Source organism: Mchenga conophoros, linkage group LG3, assembly GCF_057382185.1.
Source record: "Mchenga conophoros isolate Kocher_MC1m ecotype Shallow Benthic linkage group LG3, M_conophoros_male_GT1.1, whole genome shotgun sequence".
In the NCBI taxonomy this organism is placed as follows: Eukaryota; Metazoa; Chordata; class Actinopteri; order Cichliformes; family Cichlidae; genus Mchenga; species Mchenga conophoros.
The window spans coordinates 7471885-7499701 of record NC_140528.1 but is presented as its reverse complement, the minus strand read 5'-3'; the positions used below and the strand labels follow the sequence as shown (position 1 = coordinate 7499701).

The 27817-nt window shown below is 42.9% G+C and overlaps 2 protein-coding genes across 4 annotated transcripts in view; one reads left to right on the top strand and one right to left on the bottom strand.

Moving 5' to 3' along the window:
* The window catches only part of LOC146577125 (protein NLRC3-like), a 308589-nt gene that overhangs the window by 88927 nt on the left and 191845 nt on the right, over positions 1 to 27817 (bottom strand). The gene's annotated exons all lie outside the window — the stretch shown is intronic.
* Positions 1637 to 11955, top strand: LOC146577131 (uncharacterized). Its single transcript, XM_085269706.1, has 5 exons — positions 1637 to 1642; positions 1896 to 2318; positions 10196 to 10303; positions 10381 to 10554; positions 11158 to 11955. Exons 1-5 carry the CDS (start codon positions 1637 to 1639, stop codon positions 11788 to 11790), a joined length of 1344 nt encoding a protein of 447 aa, XP_085125832.1. The 3' UTR covers positions 11791 to 11955.

Sequence of the window (27817 nt, the reverse complement as noted above, 5' to 3'; positions counted from 1 at the left end):
GAAACACAAACATGTAAAGGAGTCATCACAGCTCTCTGACCTCGTTGCTCCAGGGTCAGCACTGAAGTATGGAGGTTCACCTTTGGACCGGTCACTCCTCACAGACGGACAGCTGGACCCTGCAGACTCTGCTCTGTCCTCCTCTTCCTCCATCATCATCTTCAGTCAGTCTGAGAGGTAAACCACAAACACTCAGTGAGTTCACATTAACAGGAGGAACTGAGTTACAGTCGCTGACCTCTGACCTGTCATGTAACATACACTCAACAAAAATATAAACGCAACACCTTTGTTACTGCTCCCATTCCCCATGGGATGGACGTAGAGACCTAAAATTCATTCCAGATACACAATATAACCATCCCTCCCAAACAGTGGTCACAAATCAGTCCAAATGTGTGGTAGTGGGCACATCTGCCATATTGAGATAATCCATCCCACCTCACAGGTGTGCCACATCAGGATGCTGATCTGACATCATGAGTAGTGCACAGGTGTACCTCAGACTGCCCACAACAAAAGGCCACCCTGGAATGTGCAGTTTTTTGCGCTATTGGGGGTCTGGGGACCCAGAACCGGTCAGTATCTGGTGTGACCACCATTTACCTCATGCAGTGCAACACATCGTCGCATGGAGTCTATCAGATTGTCAATTGTGGCCTGTGGAATGTTGGTCCACTCCACTTCAATGGCTGTGCGAGGTTGTTGGATATTCGTGGGAACTGGTACACGCTGTCGTATACGCCGGTCAAGCACATCCCGAACATGCTCAATGGGTGACATGTCCGGTGAGTATGCTGGCCATGCAAGAACTGGGACATTCTCAGCTGCCATCTGCCCTGAACAATGTGAACCATGATTCATCCGTGAAGCGCACACCTCTCCAACGTGCCAGACGCCATCGAATGTGAGCATTTGCCCACACAAGTCTGTTACGGCGACGAGCTGGAGTCAGGTCAAGACCCCGATGAGGACGACGGGCATGCAGTTGAGCGTCCCTGAGACGGTTTCTGACAGTTTGTGCAGAAATTGTTTGGTTGTGCAAACCAATTGTTCCAGCAGCTGTCTGGGTGGCTGGTCTCAGACGATCTTGGAGGTGAACCTGCTGGATGTGGAGGTCCTGGGCTGGTGTGGTTACACGAGGTCTGCGGTTGTGAGGCCGGTTGGATGTGCTGCCATATTCTCTGAAACGCCTGTGGAGACGGCTTATGGTTGAGAAATGAACATTCAATGCACGGGCGACAGATCTGGTTGACATTCCTGCTGTCAGCATGCCAATTGCACGCTCCCTCATTGCTTGTGGCATCTGTGGCATTTTGCTGTGAGACAAAACTGCACATTCCAGGGTGGCCTTTTGTTGTGGGCAGTCTGAGGTAGACCTGTGCACTACTCATGATGTCAGATCAGCATCCTGATGTGGCACACCTGTGAGGTGGGATGGATTATCTCAATATGGCAGATGTGCCCACTACCACACATTTGGACTGATTTGTGACCACTGTTTGGGAGGGATGGTTATATTGTGTATCTGGAATGAATTTTAGGTCTCTACGTCCAACCCATGGGGAATGGGAGCAGTAACAAAGGTGTTGCGTTTATATTTTTGTTGAGTGTAGAAACCAGTAGGATCTCAGTCATGAAGGTCATGTGATCTAAGGAGCTTGGAGAGAAAAGAGACGTCTTTAAGTTTCTGGAAGACGTTTCATCCAAGAAACTTCTTCAGCTCTAAAACCAAATGGTGGAGAGTCCCAGATATTTAAACCTGAGAGGAAAAGAAAGCATGTCACTGACCCACCACTGATCATGAGATGAGTCACATGATCAATAGTGGGTCAACAATATAACAACAATATAAACACTTATTTCAAGGGGGAAACTGAGAGCCTGTTCACCAGGAGCACAAACATCTGGAGCACAGACACCTGGAGCACAGACATCTGGAGCACAGACACCAGGAGCACAGACACCTGGAGCACAGACACCTGGAGCACAGATACCTGGAGCACAGACATCTGGAGCACAAACACCTGGAGCACAGACATCTGGAGCACAGACACCTGGAGCACAGACATCTGGAGCACAGATACCTGGAGCACAGACACCTGGAGCACAGACACCTGGAGCACAAACATCTGGAGCACAGACACCAGGAGCACAAACACCTGGAGCACAAACACCTGGAGCACAGACACCTGGAGCACAAACATCTGGAGCACAAACATCTGGAGCACAGACACCTGGAGCACAGACACCTGGAGCACAAACATCTGGAGCACAAACATCTGGAGCACAAACATCTGGAGCAGCATGTCGATGCTGTTGGCTGAGATCCTGAAGACTGAAGTCCAGGCAGCTCCAGCAATGATCCACTGATGTGTTTTTATTCCATGTATGAATGTTGTTATTGACAGAGATGACGTTTGTGTGTCAGTGATGCAGTGACTGTTGTTGTTACCTGTACAGGCTGGTTAGACTCTATGAAACAGATCATACAGATCTCTGCATGTTAGAAGAGACTATTAAAGGTCATGAATGAGACAAAGGCAGGGAGGCGTCCTTTACAGCTAAACAGCAGAGTGAGAGAACAGCCAGCACCTCTACATTTATCACATTATACAGCACATGTATGATACTGACAGGGATGAGAAGAATTTAGTGATTCTGATCCCATCATTGATATTACTTATTGATTCTCAGTAGCTCTGCTCTGACAGTCACCACCATCACTGAGCAGCATATCAAAGACATTTGTGCACATTAACTGCATGTTGTGGCTCAAATGTTTGTGCATGTTGGAGGCATTTCCTCTTTGTTGTGATCAGTGTTGGTCATTACTCAAAACAGTCATTATTACACATATTACACAGAACACTTTGATTAAAAGTAATGGAGTACGTTACTTCATTACTCCTCATAACATTACTTTGATGTTACTGTGTAAAATGAACAAATGAGCATGTAACAACATAAAGCTGAGGTACAGCCCCACACACCAACACAGATCCTGATGAGGTCACGTGATGTTTCTCTGAGTGTTTATGAACACAAATCAAAGATGAAACAGCACAAAGACACTTCAAAGTGATTCTACTGTAGAAACATGAACAGGTAGAAACCTGCAGCCTGACTGCTCATCACTTTGTTACCTGTTCAAGTTCAGCAGCAGCAGCTCACTTTATCACGGTGCTGGTCTGGGGTCAGTGTTTACTCAGCTTTAACCTCACTCTGGGTTCTTGGCTAGCCTAGCTTTAGCTTAGTGTTAGCTTAGCGTTAGCTTAGTGTTAGCATGCTGTGTAGCTAGCTCAGCGTCAGAGCTCTGCAGGTGTCTCGTGTGTAAACATTAATCACAGTGACAGTAAAGGAGGTAAAGGGCTGTGACGTCATCACGTACGCTGCGTCCTCTGTGGGCTTTGAGTGAACTCAAAGTACAAACTACAAGTACACAAACACGAACGTAGCTCAGAGTGGCGGACACACTCGGCCTCGTTGGTCCAGCTGTGAGTCCGTTACCGTGAACTATGGAGCGGCAGATTTGTGCTGAACTAAGCTGCACACAGCTGATGTTAGCCAGGAAACATTACACACTGACTTTAATGGAGAGACCGGAAATACAAACACACACAGTTTGTTGTGTGAAGAAATCAAACACGAGCTGAACAAACAGTAAAGTTCCTAAAGACAAACTGTTAAAGGAGGAAACAAAGCAAACTTACAGTTTCTTCACACCAACAACAAGCTCCACTCCACACCTGGACACTAAACACGGACACACAGGTGAGCTGCTTCCTGGAAGGAGGCGGGGCTCCACCTGAAACTCAGCACAGGTGGGAGGGGCTCAGCTCTGTGTGTGCTGATGTGTTAACTTTAAAAATATGCCGTCTGACTGCTCAGACTGAGTCAGAGTAAAGTTCACATGCTGACGTGTGGAGACATGAAACCTTGTTGTAGCTGCAGGTGTGAACACACTGATCCCAGATCAGCTCTGCTGTATTTGTAACATGAACATTTCTGCTGCAAAGCTTCAAATGTTCAGCATGTTTCTCTGTTTCCAGTCTATAGATCCAGTCACACTTTCTACCTTCACCTGTGCAGTAAAGACTGAGAGCAGAGCTGAAACCAAGCGTCCAATCAGTGAGCAGCATCAACACCTGAGCTTCATTCAGACTCTGTTATTGAAGATGTTGTTGGTACAAAGTTCATCTGCTGCTCACATGAATCCATGAAAGATTTATTTCACTGAATGTTTCTTCAAAGCTCATTTCAACCTGTTGAAGTCATGAATGAAAGTGCAGACTGAGAGTGGATCACATGATGTTTGAGGTGTGTCATGTGACATGTTCAGTATTGTCACACATGTCTAGATTGTCCCTGATATCATAGCTGCTCAAACACTGATGATTATATTTGAAGAATTATTCCTGATGGCAGCAAAGTTTGAATGGAGCTCTCTGTCTGTGCTGATTTGTCGCCCTCTGGAGGTCAAAGCACAAACTGCATGATGTCACTGTAACCACCACAGAGACAGGAAGTGTTTTTATGACTGAAACACTGAAATGATGCTAACGGCTGTCGTTAGGCTCACTGACAGCAGTGCTGATGTGTTCATGTCAAACACTGGCTCAGGTCAGACTCCTTCATCCTTCTCCAGCGTGAGGCCGCCCTCAGACCCACAGGAGCTCTGACCTTTGACCTCCTGACCCTAACCATTTTAGTCTTGTTGCATCTTTAAATGCAAATCCATCCAAACTGTAGCCGAGCAAAAGAAGCTGGAAGTTGTTCTATGAATGATGTTGTTGAAGGAGCTTGGAAAGAAAAGCGTCTGGACTTCTTTAAGTTGCTTGAAGAGGGACATGGACGTCTTAACGCCCACTCACATCCTGGGACATTTAATCACAGGAAATCACATGATAGCGTGGGGCTAGATCTCACAATGGGTTCACCCAAAACCTTGGCTGATTGAGACCCACACCCGTTTTCACGGAGGAGGAGGAGTTTCACATGCTGAACATGTGACAGCCTGGTTTAAAGGGACCAAAAGTAACTGGACACCTGATTCAGTTCAGGTTTATTCATCCGCTCCAAACCACAGCAGCAGTCACCTGCAGGGAACCAGCTGATCCATGTAACTGGGGACAGACCACAGCCCAGAGCACTGGTTCATGATGTGTTTGTGGACTGTAGGTTGTTTGGATAGAGATGAGATGTACTCAGCAGTCTGTCTCTAATGTTTAATGAAATGTTCTGAAGATGATAATAACTTGTGATTTTCTTTTGAATGAATCTTTAATCGTGTTGTAGGGCCTCTGACTCTCATGAAGATTTTCACATCAATGTGCTTTTCACAAAGATATTAACAATGAAAATGACGTGCAGCCCTGAACTACTCATGCGTTAACTCAGCGGTTCCCAACCCCCGGGTCACGGACCGGTCCGTGAGTCGTTTGGTACCGGGCCGTGAGAGTCGAGGCTCGGTGTGAAATTGATGGTTGATAGGTTTGTAGCATAAACCTGTTCGCTGGATCGTTCAATCCAGCTACACAACAAAGCAAGACACGAGTAGTTCTTTCTGTTTCTCGTGCACGGGAGAGAACTGGACCAATGCCGTTCCTTCGCTTGACCACAGTCGCTCTCGTCCGTTCCCTCGTAACACTGTTCTTTTATTGAGGTTACATGAATATACATAGGTTCATTAACATACACGTGAACAAAGGTACTAGTCTGTATGTTATGTAGGTGTGTGTGTGTGTGTGTGTGTGTGTGTGTGTGTGTGTGTGTGTGTGTGTGTGTGTGTGTGTGTGTGTGTGTGTGTGTGTGTGGAGTCAGAGTGTGACCCCATAAACGACTTCCCTAAACCTGCTGGTCTGGAAGTCCAGCAGTTCATCTAAACAAAAGGCACTTAGACTAAAACAGACATCCTACCACAAAACAATAAGAAGGTAGCACCTCTCCCATGATCCCAGGACGTGGGTGTGAATGCCAGAACACTCTGGAGTCACACAAAGTCTTTAAAGACTACTATCATTACACAATTGGTTCTACACCTCTGAGCATATATGGTTAGATATTCCCCAATAACAATGACAATGATAAAATATAAATCCAACAATGGTTTTCAGGGTTTTTATCGTTAACTTCGTTTCCCTGGGTCTTTTCCCGTGTTGTAGTCGTGTGTCTTATTTTGAAAGAAATGTTTACGTGTTACCATAGCGACCAGAGAGCATTAAGGGTGCAGACAGGTGCATCCAACAACATTTTATTTTCCCTTATTTGATTTATGGACCTAACTGTATGAACTGGACTTTGGCTTTAATGCTGCTCCTCTTCATCATTGCTGTGTTGCATTTCCATCATTCTGCTGCTGGATTCACTGCAGGCTTTAACAAACACTCCTTTGGGTCCAGGCCCAGCCACGTGTTTGTAAGCTGCTGTGCTCCTCACAAATAAAGCCTGAAGCAGCTCAGACTGTTAGAAGCAGCACTGAGCCCTGTTACAGTTATAGTGTTAGAGCAGCGGCTGCAGCCTACAGCATTTAAACTAGCTGACAGTAAACACATCAGTCCAGATGTTACCACATTACTTTGTGATGCTGAGAGTTAAAGGAGACTGGCTGATTAAAATCCCATTCCTTACATCACCGTCCTCTGCTCTGACTGGTTTCATTTAATCACAATCAGAATACTTTTTTGATCCCCAGGGGAAATTATTTAGGTTACAGTGCTGCAGCACAAACAGGAACAAAGACACAACACACTAAGTAAGAAATAGCACAATATACACAATATATACATGCATACATATGAGTCACTTATAAGTAACATGTGAGTGCTGGGGTCTATGACAGCAGGCAGGTCTGTATTTATGTCCAGGCTGACATGAACAGCTAGTAGTTCAGGGTTCAACACTCAGGAAAGTGTGTGACCTTCCACACTGACAGAAGATGCTAAACATGACTTTAAACTGTTGTTTGTTAAAGCCTCACAGATCTGAGAGCAGGGCTCAGTGGGTACATGAGCCTTTATACATGAAGGCTTTCTGTTTCCAGGAGAGGAAACATGTGATCCAGCTGTGTTTGGTCACATGGATCTGCTCTGCATGGATCACCTGACTAAAACATGTTGTTATTATTGTTCTTACAGTCTTAAATCGGTACATCAGGCGGGTCACATGACACCCGGGGGTGACAGCAACATCTTTCCTCTTTAGAAAGCTGCTCTCTGTCCCAGGAGCTGTTGTCACAGTAACAGCAGGAACAGGAAGTCACACGCTCTCTGCTCTGTGATTGGCTGCTTCTTATCTCAGCTTCCTGCAGAGGGTGGGGTCTGCTGATAACGCACACCAACAGAAGTGTGACTTTCACTTCCTGTTTATTGCTGTTGTTCTTAAAGCTCTCAGACGATGCTGCAGCGCCCCCTGCTGACACAAACTCCTCCCTCTGTCTCAGAGGTCACAGGTCAGCCTGCTGCAGAGGGTCTGCCTGTTCATGGACTTCCTGTTACAGAGACGGGTCTCAGCGTCAACACTGGTTTCTGATTGGACGGTGTGGAAACCCAGCTTCCTCCAGCCGAGTGATGTGTGGATTCATCACTCTCTGTGGATCAGTGTAAGTCTGTGTGTGGGTCAGCTGCAGGACTTGTTTGACCTTTGACCCTGGCAGACAGAGCTGGTTACTGCTGTGTGACTCCTGCCGTCGCTCCACTTTAAATTTTACTTAAAATAAGTCCTGACATGGCCCCGCCCCCTCTGACCTGCTGCTCCTGGATGTGCTGAGGACACAGCGGAGGCTCAGAGGGGGCGGGGCTTTTCCCGTGGCGGTAACCAAACTGCATTAGGTCACTGCACTGCCAGTGTTTAACCACACCTCTTCTGACTGACCTTTGACCTCTGACATGTTGATTCGATCCTTATTTAATGACGTCTTTTATCTAGTGATTTAATTCTGTGTATTTATATGTGATGGTGTTCCTGAGTTCAGCCTCAGCTGATATCCACAGACGCTCCTATTGGCTGGTTTTAAAAACACATTTTTCCATTAAAGAGACTCTTTTAAAAACACGTCTGCCTGAAATTCACATTTCATTTATTTTGGGGGATTTTAACAGAGAGATAGAACTTTATGAATCCCTCATGTTTATCCTCCAGGAAATCCAGTTTGTAGCAGCAGAACACCGACAAACTTTTACACAGCACAGAATTAGGATATCAAATAAAGGGGAATAAGAGAATATGAATATAAGCATAAATATGTACATATATACACAGACCTCACACAGAGACAGCAGCTACACTGTGTGTGGATGTGATCCACAGTCACAGCTGTGGGTTTCAGTCAGTGTGTCTCTAACTTCATGGTCACATTTCAAAGCTTATTGCAGCCAGAAGATGTTCAAGTAAAAGATTTATTGCTGTACTCGTCTACCAGGATAACAGGAGGTTCATAAAGCTGTGTAATACTTCAGCTTTACATCATGCAGTAGTAGTTTATTAAACCCCCCAAAATATGACTATCCAGAGTTGGGACCAGGAAGCAGAGTTGCAGTCTTACACGCCTCTCTGCAGCTTCTCTCCTCCTGCTACCCCCCAAAAACCCATCTCCATAGAGACTGTGTCAGCTCCCAAACAGACAAAAAACAAACTAAAAACCAGCAACAAACAACTTAAACATAAACAGTCACAAAGAAAGAACAATACAGTATCCACATCTGAACCAAAGAGTAAAGCAGTGAAATGTGGATTATTAAACATTAGGTCTCTCTCCTCCAAGTCTCTGTTAGTACATGTTAGTAAAAACATTTCTGCATTTTATCCATATTTTATTTTTAACTCAAAATCAAAGATTCCAGATTCTCCTACATGTTGGTTTTGAATCAGATAGGACGACAGATTTCAGGTGGCCCTGTGTCTTTCTCTATTACATTTGCCACTGTGTAACTCAAAGTTATTTAAGGACTAGTTTATTTCAATGGATGAGTTTACTGACTGACGCGCAGAAGAAATAGTTCTTTATGGAGCCTAGATGGTGTGAATGATGAGACCAAAGACTGCAATATCTTGTACCAAAAATATATTGAATAAATGGAGGAAAGGGGAAATGGAACAAAATAATTAACACAACACACAACATAAATGCCCACAATTAAATAATAAATCAATGCTGTGATCTTTCTGTGCAAAAGTCCTTTTTGGTCCTCTTCTTTTTAAAGTTCACTTTTAAGGTATTCCTCCTTAGAGTCCAGCTTCATACAAATGGGGAAATATGTCCGTAATCCAAAGACGGCTAAGTGGGGGAAAGAGGGGAAACAAAGAATGGTCCTACCGGCTCGCCACTTCAATATGAAGAAGATTAATTCAAAGGGAGGGAACAAAACCTGACCTGTAGGTCAGAAAAACGTCCATTAGCACATCAAGTTCGATTCAGTTTATCGGTAAACAAATATATTTTTCTGCAAGCCTATGTAACAATGCAAATCATCATCAACCAATGTACAACAGTTAAATTATTAATTATCTTGGCTACGTAGCTTAATCTATACATTCCAGTAGCGTTCGCTACAAACAATACAAAAACAACAATAAAGAAAAACAGCTGTCTAACAGACAGCATAGCCGAATTCAAGGCAACACATAACAATAATCATTCAATCGCACTTTGTTTCAAAGTAAGCCCATTAAAATGCTTAAGTAAATAAAAGTGTTCAAAAACAGCGGTTTTTGAGCCGGAGTTCTGCTCGCGGTGGGAACGCCGCCGCACAAAGTCATTTTTTAATCGCGAAAACGATCGACTGGTTACTGACAACCAAAAGGTTGTTTTTGGTAGATATTAAAGATCATGGGTGGGCGGGGCAAATGGAGCAGTTTTCTACAGTCGAGTAAAATTCCAGGAAAGAGCTGGGTGTGGCTTTCCTTTAAATCACATGATCAACAGCTTTAAGATGGAGGCAACTCGCTCAGTGTTTCCTGTTTCATTCTTAGACTGTGGCGATGGTAAGTAGCAGCTTTTCACTTGTTACCTGGCATCTTTTCAGCCACCAATGATAGTCATTGTATGTTATCAACATTTCACTAACTATGTTTTCTCTCATGTTTAAAATAGGCCGACCAAGAGCAAAATAGGTATGTCTGCAGACTCTGCTGTAGCCAAAGTTATCAGATCTCCTGTGTCTTTAAATCCCTAACTGCTCGATCATTATCATTTTAGAAGACAACAATTTCTCAAAGGAGGTTGAAAACTAATGCCTACAAGATTACCAAGAGGATGGTTCGGGGCTCTTACATGACTCCGGGAAGTCAACACTTGGTGGATGAGGTGTGTTACCTTTGACACTTTTAAGACAGTCCTGTTTATCACTACTAACAATAAGCAAATATGTTTTCACTCAACAGATCCTTCACAGCATGTTGTTTCTGGGCAAAATCAACAACATCCCCTTTTCTCCAGAAGAAATCTTCCCTAATCCTTTTGTTTTGGGTTCTTTAATGAGAAGATATCCCAGGCCTTTAAAGTTGTATTCGACTCAGCTTCCCAGGCGAAGTCCCTTCTCCTGTGTGCTCGACATGGTAAGATAACTCTTCTCACATTGTCAGTCAATCTGACAAACTTCCAGTTTTTAGGAAAGTATAATGCAAAGTGCTTTTTTACTGAGAAATCCAAAGAAAATCCATACTGTACCTTATACTTCAACATATGCTTCTAGCTATACTTCTCCACCAAACACAGAGACTGCAGGAGAGCTGGAGACTTGCTTCAGAATTTGTTAGTTCTAAATAATGTCTAACAGACTCATTATTGGAGATGCTTACAGTCTTCAAGGCGTATATGATGCTGTCACTGTGTAGCTGCTGGATCTGTTAAGCTCAAAGACTCTAAATTCAGCGTGTTTTGACAGCCCGGCATAGCAAAATAGAAAAAAAAAGGTCAATTAGCAAATTTAATTATAAATTAGTGAGAACAAAGATGGATTTTTGCTTATTGATTTAAAATTAAATAGATTTTTGTGACATGTTTCACCCCCTATCTTAAAATGTCTAAATCAAAAGCATCCAATGGTCCTGCATAGTTAAATAAGTCAAGCAGCGAAACAAACATGTTGATCAACTTTCTATTAAAAACAACTATATAATCAGGTGCAACACTTTGACCAGATCTGTAACTGTTTTCAGATCGTCCTGCAAAATAACTCAGAGAATGAAGAGCAAATAAAGCAGAGTCTGCAAGATCTCCTCACAGACTTGGACTTAGAAGAGAATAATAAAAAAACAGCTTTCGTCTCGTCCACCATCTGCATTTCTCAAAAATCCCAAACCAACAAATCAGAAAGGTACTGCGGAGTCTCCATGTCCACCAAAGGTCCTAACGCTGGCAAAATTATGATTGCTGCCTCCTGTCTTAGCAAATGGCATAAATATGTATCTGGTGCGGTGATGACCTATTATCCAAACACAGTCCAGAAAGATTACTTTGATGGAACAATTGAAGTACCTGGAAATATCAGGTGTGAGGCTTTTTGTCTCCGTGATGGTGCCAGAATGAAGCCTTGCAGATCATGTAAGAATTTGTTTGGCTTGAACACAGAAGACCTCAGAGAGTGGCCATATGGTAACTGTGCTGAAGCTGAGAGCCTGAGCAATTTGCTTGAAAATGAGAGAGAAGTTGAAACACATGTGGATGAATACTCAGCTGAAAAGGACAACAGGCAGAGAGCTGAGGATGAGGTTGGTAGGGTTCTTAGAACCGTGCTGCAAAGGATTCGGTTTAACTGGACAGGTGAATTTTACAACCCAGAACAAGAGTGAGATTTCATGAAATCATTTGCATTCATCATTCTGATAAATCAAAGATTCTCTGCTCTGACAGCATCTGTGTGGATTTTCTGTAATCACAGAGACGTGTATAAGCATGTTTACTTTCCATCTCCATGTAATTGTCACATTTAATAATTAAAACTGGCTTCTATGGGTTTTTGTTTGTTTGCTTACATATCTAGTGTTTAATGCAATATGAAGCATTATCAGACAGCATTTATTGGGAAGAATCCCATATTTATACTGGTCTGTACCCAGGGTACACAGAAAATAAAAACACATGTTTTCTTATTATGATCCCAACTATAATTTACTTAAGCAAAAGCACTACATGTGTAGTTATAATATTTATAGCAGTTACTGTTGAGCTTTAAATTTATCATCTTAAATGTTTATATGCTGATTATATTGCTTTATATAAGAAAGGCCTAACTCTGAGTACACTCTGTGCCAAAAAGTGCTGACAGGAAACTGCATGCTTTTGCAGAAACATGCTTTTGCAGCTAGAAAGTGAAGCTGATATATATCAGTTTTAATTAGTTTTTACCAACTGCTTGCTAGGGCAATCCCACGAGTTTGGTGTTTTTGTATTGAACATGATTCCAAGTGCTTTCTATAACACATAGCAGAGGTGCCACAACAAAGACTGAGAAGAGGACAGGAAGAGACAGTGAAAGAGATGCACTCCTTCGCCATTCATGTTAAAGCGTTGCATAGCTTTAATTTTAGAGAGTGTTGCATAACTTTAGTCATTTTTCTACCACAGGTGAAGCCAAGAATTGTGAAGCTCTCTTTTGGCCAAATACCAGAATCTGTAAGAAGAAGAAAAAACAAACAATCAAATAGGTCATTATTAAGAGAACAACAATCTCTTGATGATTATCCACAGTGTCTTTGATAACTCTGAGATACAAACTGTCAAGGATATACACATCCCAGCAAACAATAGCTGTGTTTGACTAAAGCGATTAATAACAAGGACAGAGCTACAATCACTACAGTCAAACATAAAGGGCTTAATCCTGAATCCAAGTCTGAGCTGTGATGCCGTTGGTGCTGAAAGCTGCTCAGATCCTGAAGCTGCACGTTTTGTCTCTCTCTAACCAAACCAGCAGCAAAAGAAGACACATTTCGCTTGACATAAACATTGTCATGAATTCCCTCTTACTTTTGCTGGTTTGCTTCCACCACCATTAAAACACACACAGAAAAACAACACAGCACAGCTCTCTGCCTCTCTCAGTGTACTTTAAGAACACCGTTTCCCATCTCAAATCTCTGTTTTTGGCATTATTCGCTTGCTTGTTATGAAGCAGTCTACCGTTGTTTACAGCCATTTTTTTTAATGACTTCCGACAAGACAGCCTCATTTCTGCTGTTCAATACCAAATTTTATTTATTTTTTTCAAATTAAGTGAAACTGCAAAATGCTCTGCTGTGTCTCTATTAAAACCTCTTATTAAAACCTCTGAATCACTTCAGCAGCATCAGCCAATGTACATTTGTTGAGTCGTGGTTCTCGTCTGCTTTTGTTCTACTGCAGAATAATATTTTTAAGGTTATCTACTGTAAAAAGCTAGGCCAGGAAAATCTGCTTCATGGTTTTGTGTTTTATCCTCAGTTACTTTGACACAAAAGCATCTGCTGTGATGCTCACACCTCTGATGAAGTTTCACAAGTGTCAGTACTGATAAATGATCAGAATTATAATGTTTCTGACTCTCTGAGTAAGAATTAAATGGAATCTAATTGGGACCTTGTGAATTGGAATTGAACAGGTTCTAGAAATCAGTGATGATACTCAGCTCCAATACCCACCTATGATATTAGGCTGACGAACGCTGACTGGGTTTCATTTACCAGCTTTTTATGTTCTTCCTGCAGTTTCCTCCCCACATCACTCATCTTAACTTTTTTCCAGTCCTCCTCAGTGTAAACAGAACACACAACAATACAAAGAAAAGCTCAGGTGATTGATCTCTAACACTAGGCATCCCCAGTCTTATTCTTAGCAGTCTAACTTCTCACCATATCTTTGAAGGCCTCTCCATTGTAGTAGCGCTTGGATGCTGGATACTCTATCGTTTTGTCACATAGTTCCAGGAAACTGGAAGCCACCAGATGCAGCTCCTCTCCGTCATAGCCGTACAGCTTTTTGTCCTCACGCGTCATCAGCACAAGCTCGTCACATGGACATGAGGTGCCCTTTACCACACCAATAACCTGCATTTTTACAATCTCGGGAAGGTAGAATTTTCCCCAGGCGTTAACTTCATCATCATCCCCGTTGTATTTGGTGTTCTCAAGCTCTTCTATCCACAGGTCAGCACCACTTGGCTTCTTCAGGTGAACGCACATGCTTTTGTTTTTGGAAACAAAATCTTTCACCCATTTCAGGTACTTTTCACCTGGAAAGAAGCAGACAAGGAAATATGGATGAATGTAGAAGTGTTGGAAAAGACAAATAGCAAGGTTATCCTACAGCAGTTTGTGAAAATGTTGTATCTTGAAATAAGCAGGCAAAATGAGGATCTCACTTATCTCATATGTTCTGACTACCGACTTTCTTCAGTTAAAGGACAAAAAAAGGGCACACTGGAGGCTGACAGAGTGTGCAATGGTGGGAATCATTTTGCAGAACTCACTAAAGTTTGTTTCTCCTGGAACAAGCTTTTTACACTTCGGCAAATGAAAATACTGTGTTAAACTAAAAAAGAGCACCAGACCAAGGTCTACAGTACTAACAGAAAAGCATGCCGTTACCTGTTGCCTGTCGACACAGCTGCTGATCTTCCTCACCAAAAAAATGAGGATCCCTGAAAGGAATAGAAAGGTTATGTTAAAATGAATGACTGTCACGGTGATCATGGGAAGCTACGAAATATCACAATAGCTACGAAATCACAAAATGCAGTGTGATGTCTGTAAGCACCAAACATGACATCTCTGCAAATTCATCTTGAAACATGTAGGTACCTCACACGTACAGCTGCAGCCATCTCAGCCATTTATCACTGTGGCTGCCAAGTGGCTGCCACTTCACAAGCGCATGGCCCAACATAGAAGAGCCACCTCCACAGGACAAGACTCAGCAGTCCATCTGCATCTTAAGGATAAAGGACACTCTTTGAGGATGCCAATGTTCACATTTTGGACAGAGAGGACAGATGGTTTGAAAGAGGAGTGAAAGAAGCATCTATGTCCACTGTGAGCGACCATCTTTGAACAGAGGCGGGGTTTACGACACCAACTCTCTGCCATCTATAATCCAGTTTTGAGATCCTTCCCAGACGCCTTAACGCCCACTCACATCCTGGGCCATCTGACCTCAGGAATTCGCATGATAAGGTGGGGCCAGGTTTCACAATGAACTCACCCGAAACTCTGGCTGATTGGGACCCACACCCAGTTTCCCACCTTGGCTCAGGTGATTAGAGGATCATCAGGGGGTCCTTTTGTCCCTCTTTGGGGGGTCACTCCCACTAGGTTTATATCTGGGACTCTCCACCATTTGACCTTAGAACTGAAGAAGCTTCTCGGATGAGAGGTGAAACGTCTTCAAGTAACTTAAAGAAGTCCAGACGCTTTTCTTTGCAAGCTCCTTTGACTACGATGACCTGGATGACTGAGAACCTTCACAGACATAAGGTGAATGTGACAAACAAAGCGCCTTCTTGTTCTCTGTGATAATGTAAAGTTATTAATGAAAAAACAAACGAGTAAAAAACGGACTGGAAACATGTCTTCAATCAAAACTCGACAAAAACAAAGAAACAGCCTCACTTCTCTGCGACGCTCCCTAAAAATGACGTTACGTGTTACGTACCAGAGATTTCTATACAGCCCTTTATCAAGCCGAGAGAAAGTGACGCAAAACCCTCCAACTAATAACGACTAGCAGAGAGGCTCAGCTGAGTGTAGTTACCTGGTTTGCAGACGCATACAGACGTTTCCTGTCCTCTCGGACGCAGCTGTGATAGAACATGTGGTGCATTACCGCCACCAACTGGCTTGGAGTGAGGACCGGAAATCGCTCATGCCAAATCAAAAAAAAAAAAACATAAAGAAAGATTAAGTGAAGAGATAAATGAATACATTAAATCAAGAAGAAAAAAACCCACCACCGGACATATACATCCTCATATCCTTCTGTACAAATGAGTTTGTTTTAGAAACTGAAAAAAGCCACAAAACCTTCACATCTAGAAATCCTTTGCAGTAAAACTTGTTTTTTGGCAGGTTCCACAGGTTTTGAATCAGTTTTCTTCTTTATTCCTGATAATTTTGACAATGAAAAAGAACATGTTCTATAGGGCTTTGGAGTTGACGTCACGCCGCAATGCATTGTGGGAGCGCGGCACCATTTTCGAGGTCTACGAATCAAAACAAACACACTGTGTTGGAACGACGATTACAAGATGCTTAAAAGCAGCTCAAAAGAGAACGGACTGTATAGAGACCGATTGCGTCCAGAGGCGAAGCGGCGGTACTTGCAGAAAATTGCGTGCAGTGGAAATGTGGACCCGTATGAAATACGGCCGTGGAGTAGAAACCCTGAAGACGTAGCCTGATATATTTTCGTACCTTATCTGTGGAGTCAGCGCGTACAAGTCGTCATTCAAACAAAGGTAAGTCAGCTCGAGTACTGCGTGTGAAATGCGTTTGATTTCCCTGCAAACATTCACATTAGTGCAGCATAAATTCATTCATGAGGGGAAATTACAGTGAGAACATGTGGAGGCTGTTAGAGGGAGAAGATAGTGAGTTCAGTGCAGGGCTGTGCAGAGAGGTTTAAAGGGGCGGGTGCTCAAAGTTAAAAAGGGGCACATTGAACCAGGCTGAATAACAACAACACACATTCATCAAGAATCTAATATGGGAAGGGCAGGGCTGTGTTGGTCTGAGACTGTAGACATTAAAAAGTCCACAGGAGAGATGGTAGCTGATTAAACAAGTGTCATGAGATAATAACAAAATGCAAAGATTGGTGACAGCGCTTGGAACCATAAGGCAACAAAAAACTATGTATGTAAAAAAAAAAATAAATAAATAAATAAATAAATATATATATATATATATATATATATATATATATATATACATACATACAGTGGGGCAAAAAAGTATTTAGTCAGCCACCGATTGTGCAAGTTCCCCCACTTAAAATGATGACAGAGGTCAGTAATTTGCACCAGAGGTACACTTCAACTGTGAGAGACAGAATGTGGAAAAAAAATCCATGAATTCACATGGTAGGATTTGTAAAGAATTTATTCGTAAATCAGGGTGGAAAATAAGTATTTGGTCACCTCAAACAAGGAAAATCTCTGGCTCTCACAGACCTGTAACGTCTTCTCTAAGAAGCTTTTCTGTCCCCCACTCGTTACCTGTATGAATGGCACCTGTTTGAACTCATCATCTGTATAAAAGACACCTGTCCACAGCCTCAAACTAGTGATGGCCAAATGAAGCTTTCCGAAGCACTGAAGCTTGTATTGAAAAACGGTTCATTACTCGAAGCTTTTCAACACAGTCCTCTCCGGTGACATCTGGTGGTGAAAACTTTGAAGAGCAGCTTGAATCTGCAAAATAAAACGGACTGCTCAATCATCGCTGCTCACTCAAGAGTGGAGTTCTCTCTGATATTGGGCCACCGTTCCGTTGCTTTGAACATGTAATTGGTTTTGTTTTCTCGATTGGGGGGCTGAAAAAAATGTAATGCGTATCTGCGTAATACATTTTGATCAATAAACTTTCCCTATTTAAACATGCACTATGGTGGCCTTTCTCTGCTCATAACTCCTTGATGTTGGTAAATACAATAAGTGAGCAATATATATAATATACATATGAGACTGCACAGCACATTATGGAGTATGCCCCTGCTGTGGAGTCCTGCCTCCATCTACTTGTCGTTTAATCACTGGACAGCTGGACAGGTTCATACAAAATATTAGATGAGGCCAATTGTCCTATACATATTTTTGACCTAGGGGTGGGATTGATTGTGAACTGGAAAGGGAAAATGCTTAGGAAGCTGAGTACGGCTGCATCGTCACTGATTTGTAGAATCATTTTGATTCGATACAGGATCCGATTTGATTGGAATCTGGAAAGTTTTGCCTCAGTCAGAAATATTACAAGTCTGATCATTTAACAGTATATATCCATAATTTCGTATCTATTAAAAGAAAGCTGACACATGTGAGACTTAATTAGAGATGTAAACAGAGAGTTATGAAACCTGCAGCTGCAGAAGCCAGCGGAAAAAAAAGAGGCAAACACAGCGCGGACCCGACGACACACCAAAATCTGACTCTGACGCGTCGGGTCCGCGCTCTGTGTTCACGTTTGTATGCAGAATCCGTAAACCTGCTCCCAGTTACTGTTTTAGCTGCATGGTGTTTGACGACATGTTGTGAGGTTTAACCTGAGATGCTGGCGTTTCAGGCATAATAACGTTAATTTACAAATCGACACAGGATTTTAATGAATCAATATCACTTTATTCAATTTAGCATGGATTGTAATCAGAAAGGCGATAATCAAAACCCACCCCTAATCAAGAACTTGCAAAGTAAAAACATGATCTATGTAAGGTAGCCCTTTTGTTATTTACATTTAAAAAGAGGATTAGTGTTACTGTGCGCTGGCTGAGTCTGTTTCTTTTCTTAGAAATAGTTTCTCCTGCCCTGGAGAAAATCCACTTGCATGGAACAGAAGAGGCTGTGGAGTGCAGGAACTACACTGCAAGCTGGTAGATATGCAGGTATTCCTGGGTCCTGCAGACTATCACCTAACAACAATAAACAAAATGATTTTCTAAACTGTAGCAATGTAATGTACGTATAGTGTCAAATACATTTTTGTAGTCTTCATTAGCTTTAATTCACATGGAAGTGTTCCTGAAGTCATATGCTGTAATGATATTTACATTATGAAAACATGATTTTGGACATTTCAGGTTTTTCACTTCGGCAGATAAAATAAATTGAGCAAAATCAACTCAAAATATTCCCACACGCCAGAACGTCCTCTCTTCCTCGCTGGCTCCATATCTGTCAGTGGAATGATCACCTCTTCGCTCTCTGTCACCATCAACACACTCCACGAATCCCGTGGATGATTCACTTCCTTATATCCGTTTGAATCAGGTACCAAAGCAGTTACGTGCGTAATGAAGCTTTGGACGTCACTGGTCACGTGACTTTTGCCAAACGAAGCAAGCCTCGACACAGTGCTTCTGAACCAGTGTGTTGTTTTTTTCGACACACGCTCCGGAGCGTCAGCTTCAAGCGGGCCATCACTACCTCAAACAGTCAGACTCCAAACTCCGCCATGGCCAAGACCAAAGAGCTCTCGAAGGACACCAGGAAAAGTATTGTAGACCTGCACCAGACTGGGAAGAGTGAATCTACAATAGGCAAGCAGCTTGGTGTGAAAAAATCAACTGTGGGAGCAATCATCAGAAAATGGAAGACATACAAGACCACTGATAATCTCCCACGATCTGGGGCTCCACGCAAGATCTCATCCCGTGGGGTCAAAATGATCATGAGAACGGTGAGCAAAGATCCCAGAACCACACGGGGGGACCTGGTGAATGACCTGCAGAGAGCTGGGACCAAAGTAACAAAGGTCACCATCAGTAACACACTACAACGGCAGGGAATCAAATCCCGCAGTGCCAGACGTGTTCCGCTGCTGAAGCCAGTGCATGTCCAGGCCCGTCTGAAGTTTGCCAGAGAGCACATGGATGATACAGCAGAGGATTGGGAGAATGTCATGTGGTCAGATGAAACCAAAGTAGAACTTTTTGGTATAAACTCAACTCGTCGTGTTTGGAGGACGAAGAATACTGAGTTGCATCCCAAGAACACCATACCTACTGTGAAGCATGGGGGTGGAAACATCATGCTATGGGGCTGTTTTTCTGCCAAGGGGACAGGACGACTGATCCGTGTTAAGGACAGAATGAATGGGGCCATGTATCGTGAGATTTTGAGCCAAAACCTCCTTCCATCAGTGAGAACTTTGAAGATGAAACGAGGCTGGGTCTTCCAACATGACAATGATCCAAAACACACCGCCCGGGCAACAAAGGAGTGGCTCCGTAAGAAGCATTTGAAAGTCCTGCAGTGGCCTAGCCAGTCTCCAGACCTCAACCCCATAGAAAATCTGTGGCGGGAGTTGAAAGTCCGTGTTGCTCGGCGACAGCCCCAAAACATCACTGCTCTCGAGAAGATCTGCATGGAGGAATGGGCCAAAATACCAGCTACTGTGTGTGCAAACCTGGTAAAGACCTATAGTAAACGTTTGACCTCTGTTATTGCCAACAAAGGTTATGTTACAAAGTATTGAGTTGTATTTTTGTTATTGACCAAATACTTATTTTCCACCCTGATTTACCAATAAATTCTTTACAAATCCTACCATGTGGATTCATGGATTTTTTTTTTTTCACATTCTGTCTCTCACAGTTGACGTGTACCTCTGGTGCAAATTACTGACCTCTGTGCAAGTTCCCCCACCTAAAATGATGACAATCGGTGGCTGACTAAATACTTTTTTGCCCCACTGTATATATCAGCAATCAATCAGAAAATCATTGGTTCATATTACAATTAAATATGAACAGGCTCCTTAGATGTAAGCAGTTCAGATCTGATGTCATTTACATTCTTCACACAGCACATTCGTCCAGGCTGACAGGTAAACATAGAACTAATCTCAGGTAACATGACTCATAGTAGAGATCCAGTAAGAAAGATTGCAGGCTCTAATATTATTACCACACAATCCAAGGACACACCAACAGCTCAGATTTGTAGAACTATTTAAACAAATGTCTTCTGAATATTCAATTCAGGTTCACAGTGGGGGGGGGGGGGGGGGGGGGGGGGTTCGTGGAATTTTTTAAATAAAGTCTGCAACACAGAAAGAGCTGTGATCAAGCTATTTATTACTGCGCCAACACACATCAAACATCACAGTTCAGTCATGTCAGCGCTGCCACAGAAGTCGTGCTCCTCCTCCTTTACGCCTTCCAAGGAAGAGGGAGGAAGTTACAAACTGATCCTACCACACTTCACGTGTCTCGCTATGAAACCTAACGCATCAATGGTTGTGCTGTTTTGTGCCCTTGGCCTTATCAGCACCTGTAAAGGGAGTTGTTTTCTCAAACTGCTGAAGTAAGTTCATCTAGTTATAGCAACTTTCACTGAACAGTAACAGTGTCACAACTAAGCATATGCATAAGCACTTAAACACTTTAAATGAGAATAACAGAACATTTCTATTACAGAGGCTGGAACCTGTCCCAGTAGTAGGTAGAGCACACCTGGACAGGTCACCAGTCTGTCAGAGGACTAACACAGAGACAGACATCAGAGTAACAAATCTATTTAAAATTAATGTAAGTTTGCTGCAGCTGTATGTATGAACATGTGTTTCTGTGCTCACAGTCCACCTCTCAGGAACCTGCAGTTCACTTTTAGTCTACTTTAAACAGACCTCACAAAAGGCTGATGTGGCTGGATCAGTAGTCTGATTTGAGTACGATACCTTTGGCCAGGGATTCATCTGGTGCATCGCTTCACTGCAGTCTTACGTATTTTCCCCACACCTGAATAAAAAAATACTGATATATACAAATAACAGCTTCAGCTGATGCAGCCTGACTCAATCCTAGATGTTCAGCACACAGAGACACAGAGGTGCCGTTTAAAGTTTAGTGTTAACCTGAGTCACTGATCATTTGCAGTATTACAGAGTCTGGCAGTCTTTGCATGATGTCCACGTCACTGTAAGTTTCTAGCTGACTTCACTGCAATTTCAATTTCAATTTCTGCTGTTCACAAACGCTGTCCATCTAATCTGACTGAGCTGGAGCTGTTTTGCAAAGAAGAATGGGCAAAGATTTCAGTCTGTAGATGTGCAAAGCTGGCAGAGACAGACCCTAAAAGACTGGCAGCTGGAACTGCAGCAAAAGCTGGTTCTACAAAGTGTTGACTCAGGGGGCTGAATAATTACGCACACCCCACTTTGCAGTTATTTATTTGTAAAAAATGTTTGGAATCATGTATGATTTTCGTTCCACTTCTCACGTGTGCACCACTTTGTGTTGGTCTTTCACCTGGAAGTCCAATAACATTGATTCATGTTTGTGGCTGTAATGTGACAAAATGTGGGAAAGTTCAAGGGGGCCGAATACTTTTGAAAGCCACTGTATATATAGACACAGGACTACAAGTAGAAGATCAGACATGAAAGTGGAGATAACACAGAAGACCTGCAGCAAAGGTCAGAGGTCAGACTGGGCCCTGGATTCAACAATGAGCCAATGATCATCAAGCAGTGACTAAAGCAGAGCCCTGACGTTCTGACATTCATCACACAGTCAGAACAAATGTCTGCTGATGACTTCATCTCATGAAACGACTGATAGATGTCAGTTCATTGATCAGCTGAGCTGCTGATCTTCATCGTCACAGAAACATTCAGCTTGTTTCAATCAGTAAATAACTCCCACTACTCCCAGTTTGAACTGTTCCCACTCAAAATGCTGTGAGAACAATGATCATTGTAGAACTTCACAAACATCACGTGTTGTTTTCCACATGTAAGATCAGCAAACACACAGAAACTTCCTGTTGCCACACACGGCCTCTAAAATCTCTTCCACGCTTTCTGTCTGAAGTCCACTCTCTGTGTCGGATCCACAGGAAACAACAAGATCTTATTAACATGGTTTTCAATGTGTCTCCTTCCAAAAAGTCCAACCAATGAACAAATGTGTGTATTTGTGGAGGCCGAACAAAAGCATGACACATTTCTCTGTTTCTATAAACTGGAGTCAAACACAAACATCAAGAGTTTCACTGACAGACTCCAAAATGCCCCCACAGTGGATCAAAGGGAAATCCTACAGTGTGGCCAGAGACTCTTAATGGCTCCAACATCAACACATCCACAATGTTGGATCCAGTTCTGCCTCACAGAGTTACTAAGACACACCCTCTGCAGCATCACAACAGCTCCACCTGCTTCACCTGCCTCCTCAGCATCTGTACACCTGAAGAGAAAAGAAAGGCTCCAACAGCTCAAATCTACAAAGGATTCATGAAGTTTCATCCAACAATAACATGTTTGCCTTCCACAGTGTGCTGTTAGACACCACTGTACCTCTGCCATTTCAAAAAGAGCAGCTTGGGAACATTTTGGCTCCAAACACTTTGTGTTTAAGTTCTTTGTTTTCTTTGTGAAGCCGACAACATCTGGAGCTTTGTGACTCATAGAAACATCATTTTGTTCTTTAGATGACAGCAGATTGGGACTGAATAATCAATCACTATCAAACCAATAAAGACAAACATGCTGATTTTACAGGAACTTTGTTGGAGAAGCTGCAAAGACATGAAACTGGTGGAGATCCCAAACCAGTTGATAGTGCTGGTTATTCCAAATAAAGCTGTTTCCCTTTGAGATGAAATGACTTTGTGTCCTGATATATAATAAAGATGTTGTTGTTTTTGAGCCCCTGTATTAAAAGTAGTTTAAAGTCAGCTTGAGTTTGATGTCTTTATGTCAAAGCTGCTCATGATGTTGAGCTGCTGATGGAATAAAAACAATATAAAAGCATGTAGTCCAGACTTAAATGTAGCCTGTTGTTAGCTGAGGTCCACACACAGTGTTTGACAGTGTAAAGTGTGTGAAAGGGCTGCTGGTGGAGCTCACTAGGATGAGCAGGTGACCACGAGGTGGAGAGCAGCTGGCCTGGCTTTGACCCGGGCCACGCCCCCTTTCTCTCTGCTTTGCTGTCACTTATCTTCACTGCTCTGTCCAATAAAGCTGAAAAAGGCCCCGAATCAAAGAAATCTGCTGCAGCCTCTGAAATGTCTTCTGTTTCCTTCCCGACGGCTTTTTCACCGTCAGCCCATCAGACAGTCCAGCAGCATTTATGATGATGTCATGATGTTGAAGAGGCTGCTACGGTGGCCTCCCATGACCCCCAGCCTCATCACAGCTGAGATGCAGACATTTGAAAACATTCAGCAGACAACTGAATAACAGTCCAACACAACAGTCTGTGTGCAGACACACACTGAGCTTTCATATAGTCAAACACAGCTGGTTGAGTCATTTCTCTGTGAGTCTAAAGTGAATCTAGTATTTGAAAGTCCACTTCCTGTATTTGTTGTTGAAGACTTCTTCAGCTTCTTCTCAAGGACATCAGCTGCTTGTTTGGCAGCAGAGGCAGTTAAGAAGCTTCCTGAAAAACACTGAACAGTGAGTTCACTGTGGCATATGACAGATTCAGCTTTCTGTGTGCAAATGTGTCTGTGTCGACCTTTCAAATGCTGTTGAATCCAAAACATCAGCGGCTCCTCGGCTGCTCACTTCATGCACTTCTGTCTGTGTGACAGTCCAATGACATCACAGCTGTTTCCAGCCCCAGTGTCTCAGGACTGGACACCTTTAAACATGTCGAGGATCAAACAGCGTCCAGCTAAACACACATGAAACTATCAGAGCTGACAATCATTCCAATAACATCTAATGGTTCATGTATGTAGACACAGGACTACAAGGAAATGGCTCTCAGCATCTGGCTGTGGGAACACATGAGTCCCTGTTTGTGTTCAGATTGTGTGCATGTTTTAGACGTGTGTCACATGTAGAAACACAACAATCCCACAATGACACACAGATGTGTTTGACACAGCTGTGCAGCTGTAAGTTGTTTCTAATGATTCATTGAAGCTCTTCTAACATTCTGGAGACGATCAGTACATGAATCTGTTCAACACGACAACAATTTGACTTCAGTGTGAACGTTTGCATTAAATAACCTTCTTCATCCAGCTGACAGCATCTTCATCCTATGATGTGAACAGTTCCTCCTGTTGATGACAAACCTCTGACAGGATCTGCTTGAGGAGCTTTTTCATGTGCAGCTCTCTGAGCTCAGGGCTGAGCTGCTGTTTCATCTTTAAGAGCTGCTGCCTCCTCGCCGGACTTGTTCTCCTCTTCTTCTCCTAATGACACCATTTCTGCTTCATATAAAATTCAATAAAGATGCTGACATGTATCTGTAGCAACAACATCATTGAATCTAGAACAACTGGAGCCAAACCAGTGGCTCTGCTGGGATCACTGGTGAGCCAACACTTCCTTGTTGATGCAGATTTCAGGGCTTCCTTTTGCTCCTCCGTTATAACTGTTCTCTCTTCTCAACACATGATGACACAAAGGAATCAGCAGTGACAAAGATGATGCTGAAGAGAAGCACACACTTCACACATATAACAGAGCAGTGCAGTTACACACACCTCTGCTCGACATCAGGCCTCAAACAAAGACACAAAACACTAACTTGACTCTAAACAGAAGAAACGAGCAGCTGTTTCTGTTCTGTGCTTATTTATATTTGACACACATGCTTCTCTTTGTGCAAACACACATCGCACTATAAGGGTAACCTCGCACACAATGATTGGACAGCACAGTGATGATGCTGGGAGATCCTATACGCAGCAACACAGAAACACTGAGAACTTTAAACAATGATGGAAAGTGTTATAAATGACTTGTTGGCCTCTGATCTGTCACAAACAGCTGAAACGTGTCTCTCATGAGTCACATGAAGGTTTTTGACAGAAAGGACAAAAAGTAGCTGCAGTCAGTTTGTGTCATTTTTATATTTATTCATCTGGGAGAAAAATCTGAGGGACATTAAAATGTGTTTTCAACAGAGACAAGAACATGAATATAACAGAACAGGTAAATGAACATGTTTCAAGTAAACAGCTGGACTGATCAGGTCCAAACACAGAGTGATAAACTTGTCAAACAGCTGTCATATCTTTATATAGAAGCTCTTTATAAATGCTGCTCACTGCAGTCTGTTTACTAATAATGTCAAAGTGTTAGAAACACAGAAACATCAAAATGGTCTTTGTTCACAGAAACCTGTCTGGGATCCTTTGTTGTTCTTTTGATGCAGAGTTACATTATAAATATAAAGAGTTATTTCAGAGTCTCATCAGTTTTCCTGCATGTCTTTATTTAACACATCAGCAGGGCTGAAGCTCTCATGTTAAACACACACTGATCTATGGACACGTTCATGTGTTTCTAACAGAACCAGGCTGTTATCAGCCTGCACTAACATTATGTCACACACACTGAATGTAACAGTGACAGTTTACATCATCACACAATCAGCTGTGATTGTTTCACTGTCATCAAACGAGTCAACAGGAAGTAGAATCAATAGAAACCAATCATTTACTGACAGCATGTCTGATGGAAATAAGTGCAGATTATGTATGAAGTCTAACTGCACACAGTAACTGTGTTACAATAAGGACTTAACAGCGCCCTCTGCTGGAGTGTTTCAGTACTGCGTTAACTAGAATACACCACCTCCTCCTCACACCACCTGCTACAGCTCTACTCTTCTATGACTACAGTCATCCACAGCACTGATGTGAGGTCACATGGTTCATATGTAAGGAGCACAGCTGACCTCAGGTCAGTTTAATGACTGTGAGCAGCAGCTGTGTTATTGTCACTGTGACAGGGAGACACTCTCAGACACAGCGCTCATGTCAGCTTGTTCTCATGCAGGAGGATCAGGAGCTCCATGTTTGTCTTTCTGTTTGAATCATGATGTGTTTGTGCCATCAGAGTCTGTCATGAGTACTCAGGGTTTCACAGCAGCTCTTCTGGATGCTGACGAGGACTCCAACCTCATGTTTCACCTCTCTGAGCTTCTGATGTCTGTGAACACTCGTGTTTCTTCTCTGGGCTCATCTGGACAAAAACACCTTTCTGTGTTTGGCTGCAGCCTCATTCTGACTGACAGGAAGTGTGTTATCCATGAGCTGCACTTCTGTGAGGAAGTTTCCTGCTGTGTTTCCTGTCTGTGGACAAACACGAGTGTTCCAGCTGAGGACTTGCTTCCTTCCACCTGTCCATACAGGACATCACGCTGTCTGCAGCTCTGTAAATGCAGCTCCAGGTCCTTCCACGTGCTGCTCTGTATTTGTGCAGTTTGTAGTGTGTCCTGGGAAACGTAGCACACATGGTGTTCTTCTGCTGTTTCCTCCTTTCACTGAGTGTGAAACACTGACGCTGTGCTGTTGTTCACAGAGGGGAGCTGATTCTAGCTGCAGCTGGACTCTGTCATCTAACTGAATGTGTTGGTGCTGATCACGGGGCTCTGAGGGGGGAGCAGCAGGAGGACTCTGGATGCTGACGTCAGTGTATCTGTGGAAGCTCCCACAGCGTGTCTGTCATTCAATATTGTGCTGTATATTGTATCTATGCAAAGATGAACAGACTGTGTGTTCACTGGTCTCTGTGCTGCAGCTCTGATGTCATCATCACTCCCTCCTCCACCCTCAGCAGTCCCAGCATGCTGCTGTGGTGCACCCCACCCTCACTCTACACCTGAGCCACAGACCACACCCTCCACCTCAATATACACCACAGTTTTCTCTGCTGTGGAAATGAGATCAGGAGGAAATCATCATTATTATTATTTAATAAACGCTCACATTAATGTGGGCTTATTTGTTTCATATTAGAAACATTAGTTGAGTGTTTTTAGTATAAAATGGTCAAAGTCCCTCTTTTTGCTCCTCCCCTCACCTGTGGATGGGCGGTGCTGTTACCATGGTGACAGCTTGGATGTGTTTCAGTCCTGCCTGGTTATCACTGCAGGAATCTTTCACATTTATTACAGGTAATAACTCTGATTTTTCTGTGTATTATGAACCAAATGTATCCTGATACACACAGAGATGGATGAGCAGAGGTTTTTTTTGCAGTTTATGTAGTTACTATGGACTTAATGCACACATATTATTAAAATTAGGGCTATAACAGTTGTATTGATGTATAGCAACTTGAAATGCTCCCACAAATGGCTCCACAGCATGTAAAAATATAACAAAAGCTCTGGCGGACTTGGTTCTGTGGTCAGTCTTAAAGGGTGAAGTTAAACTCTGTA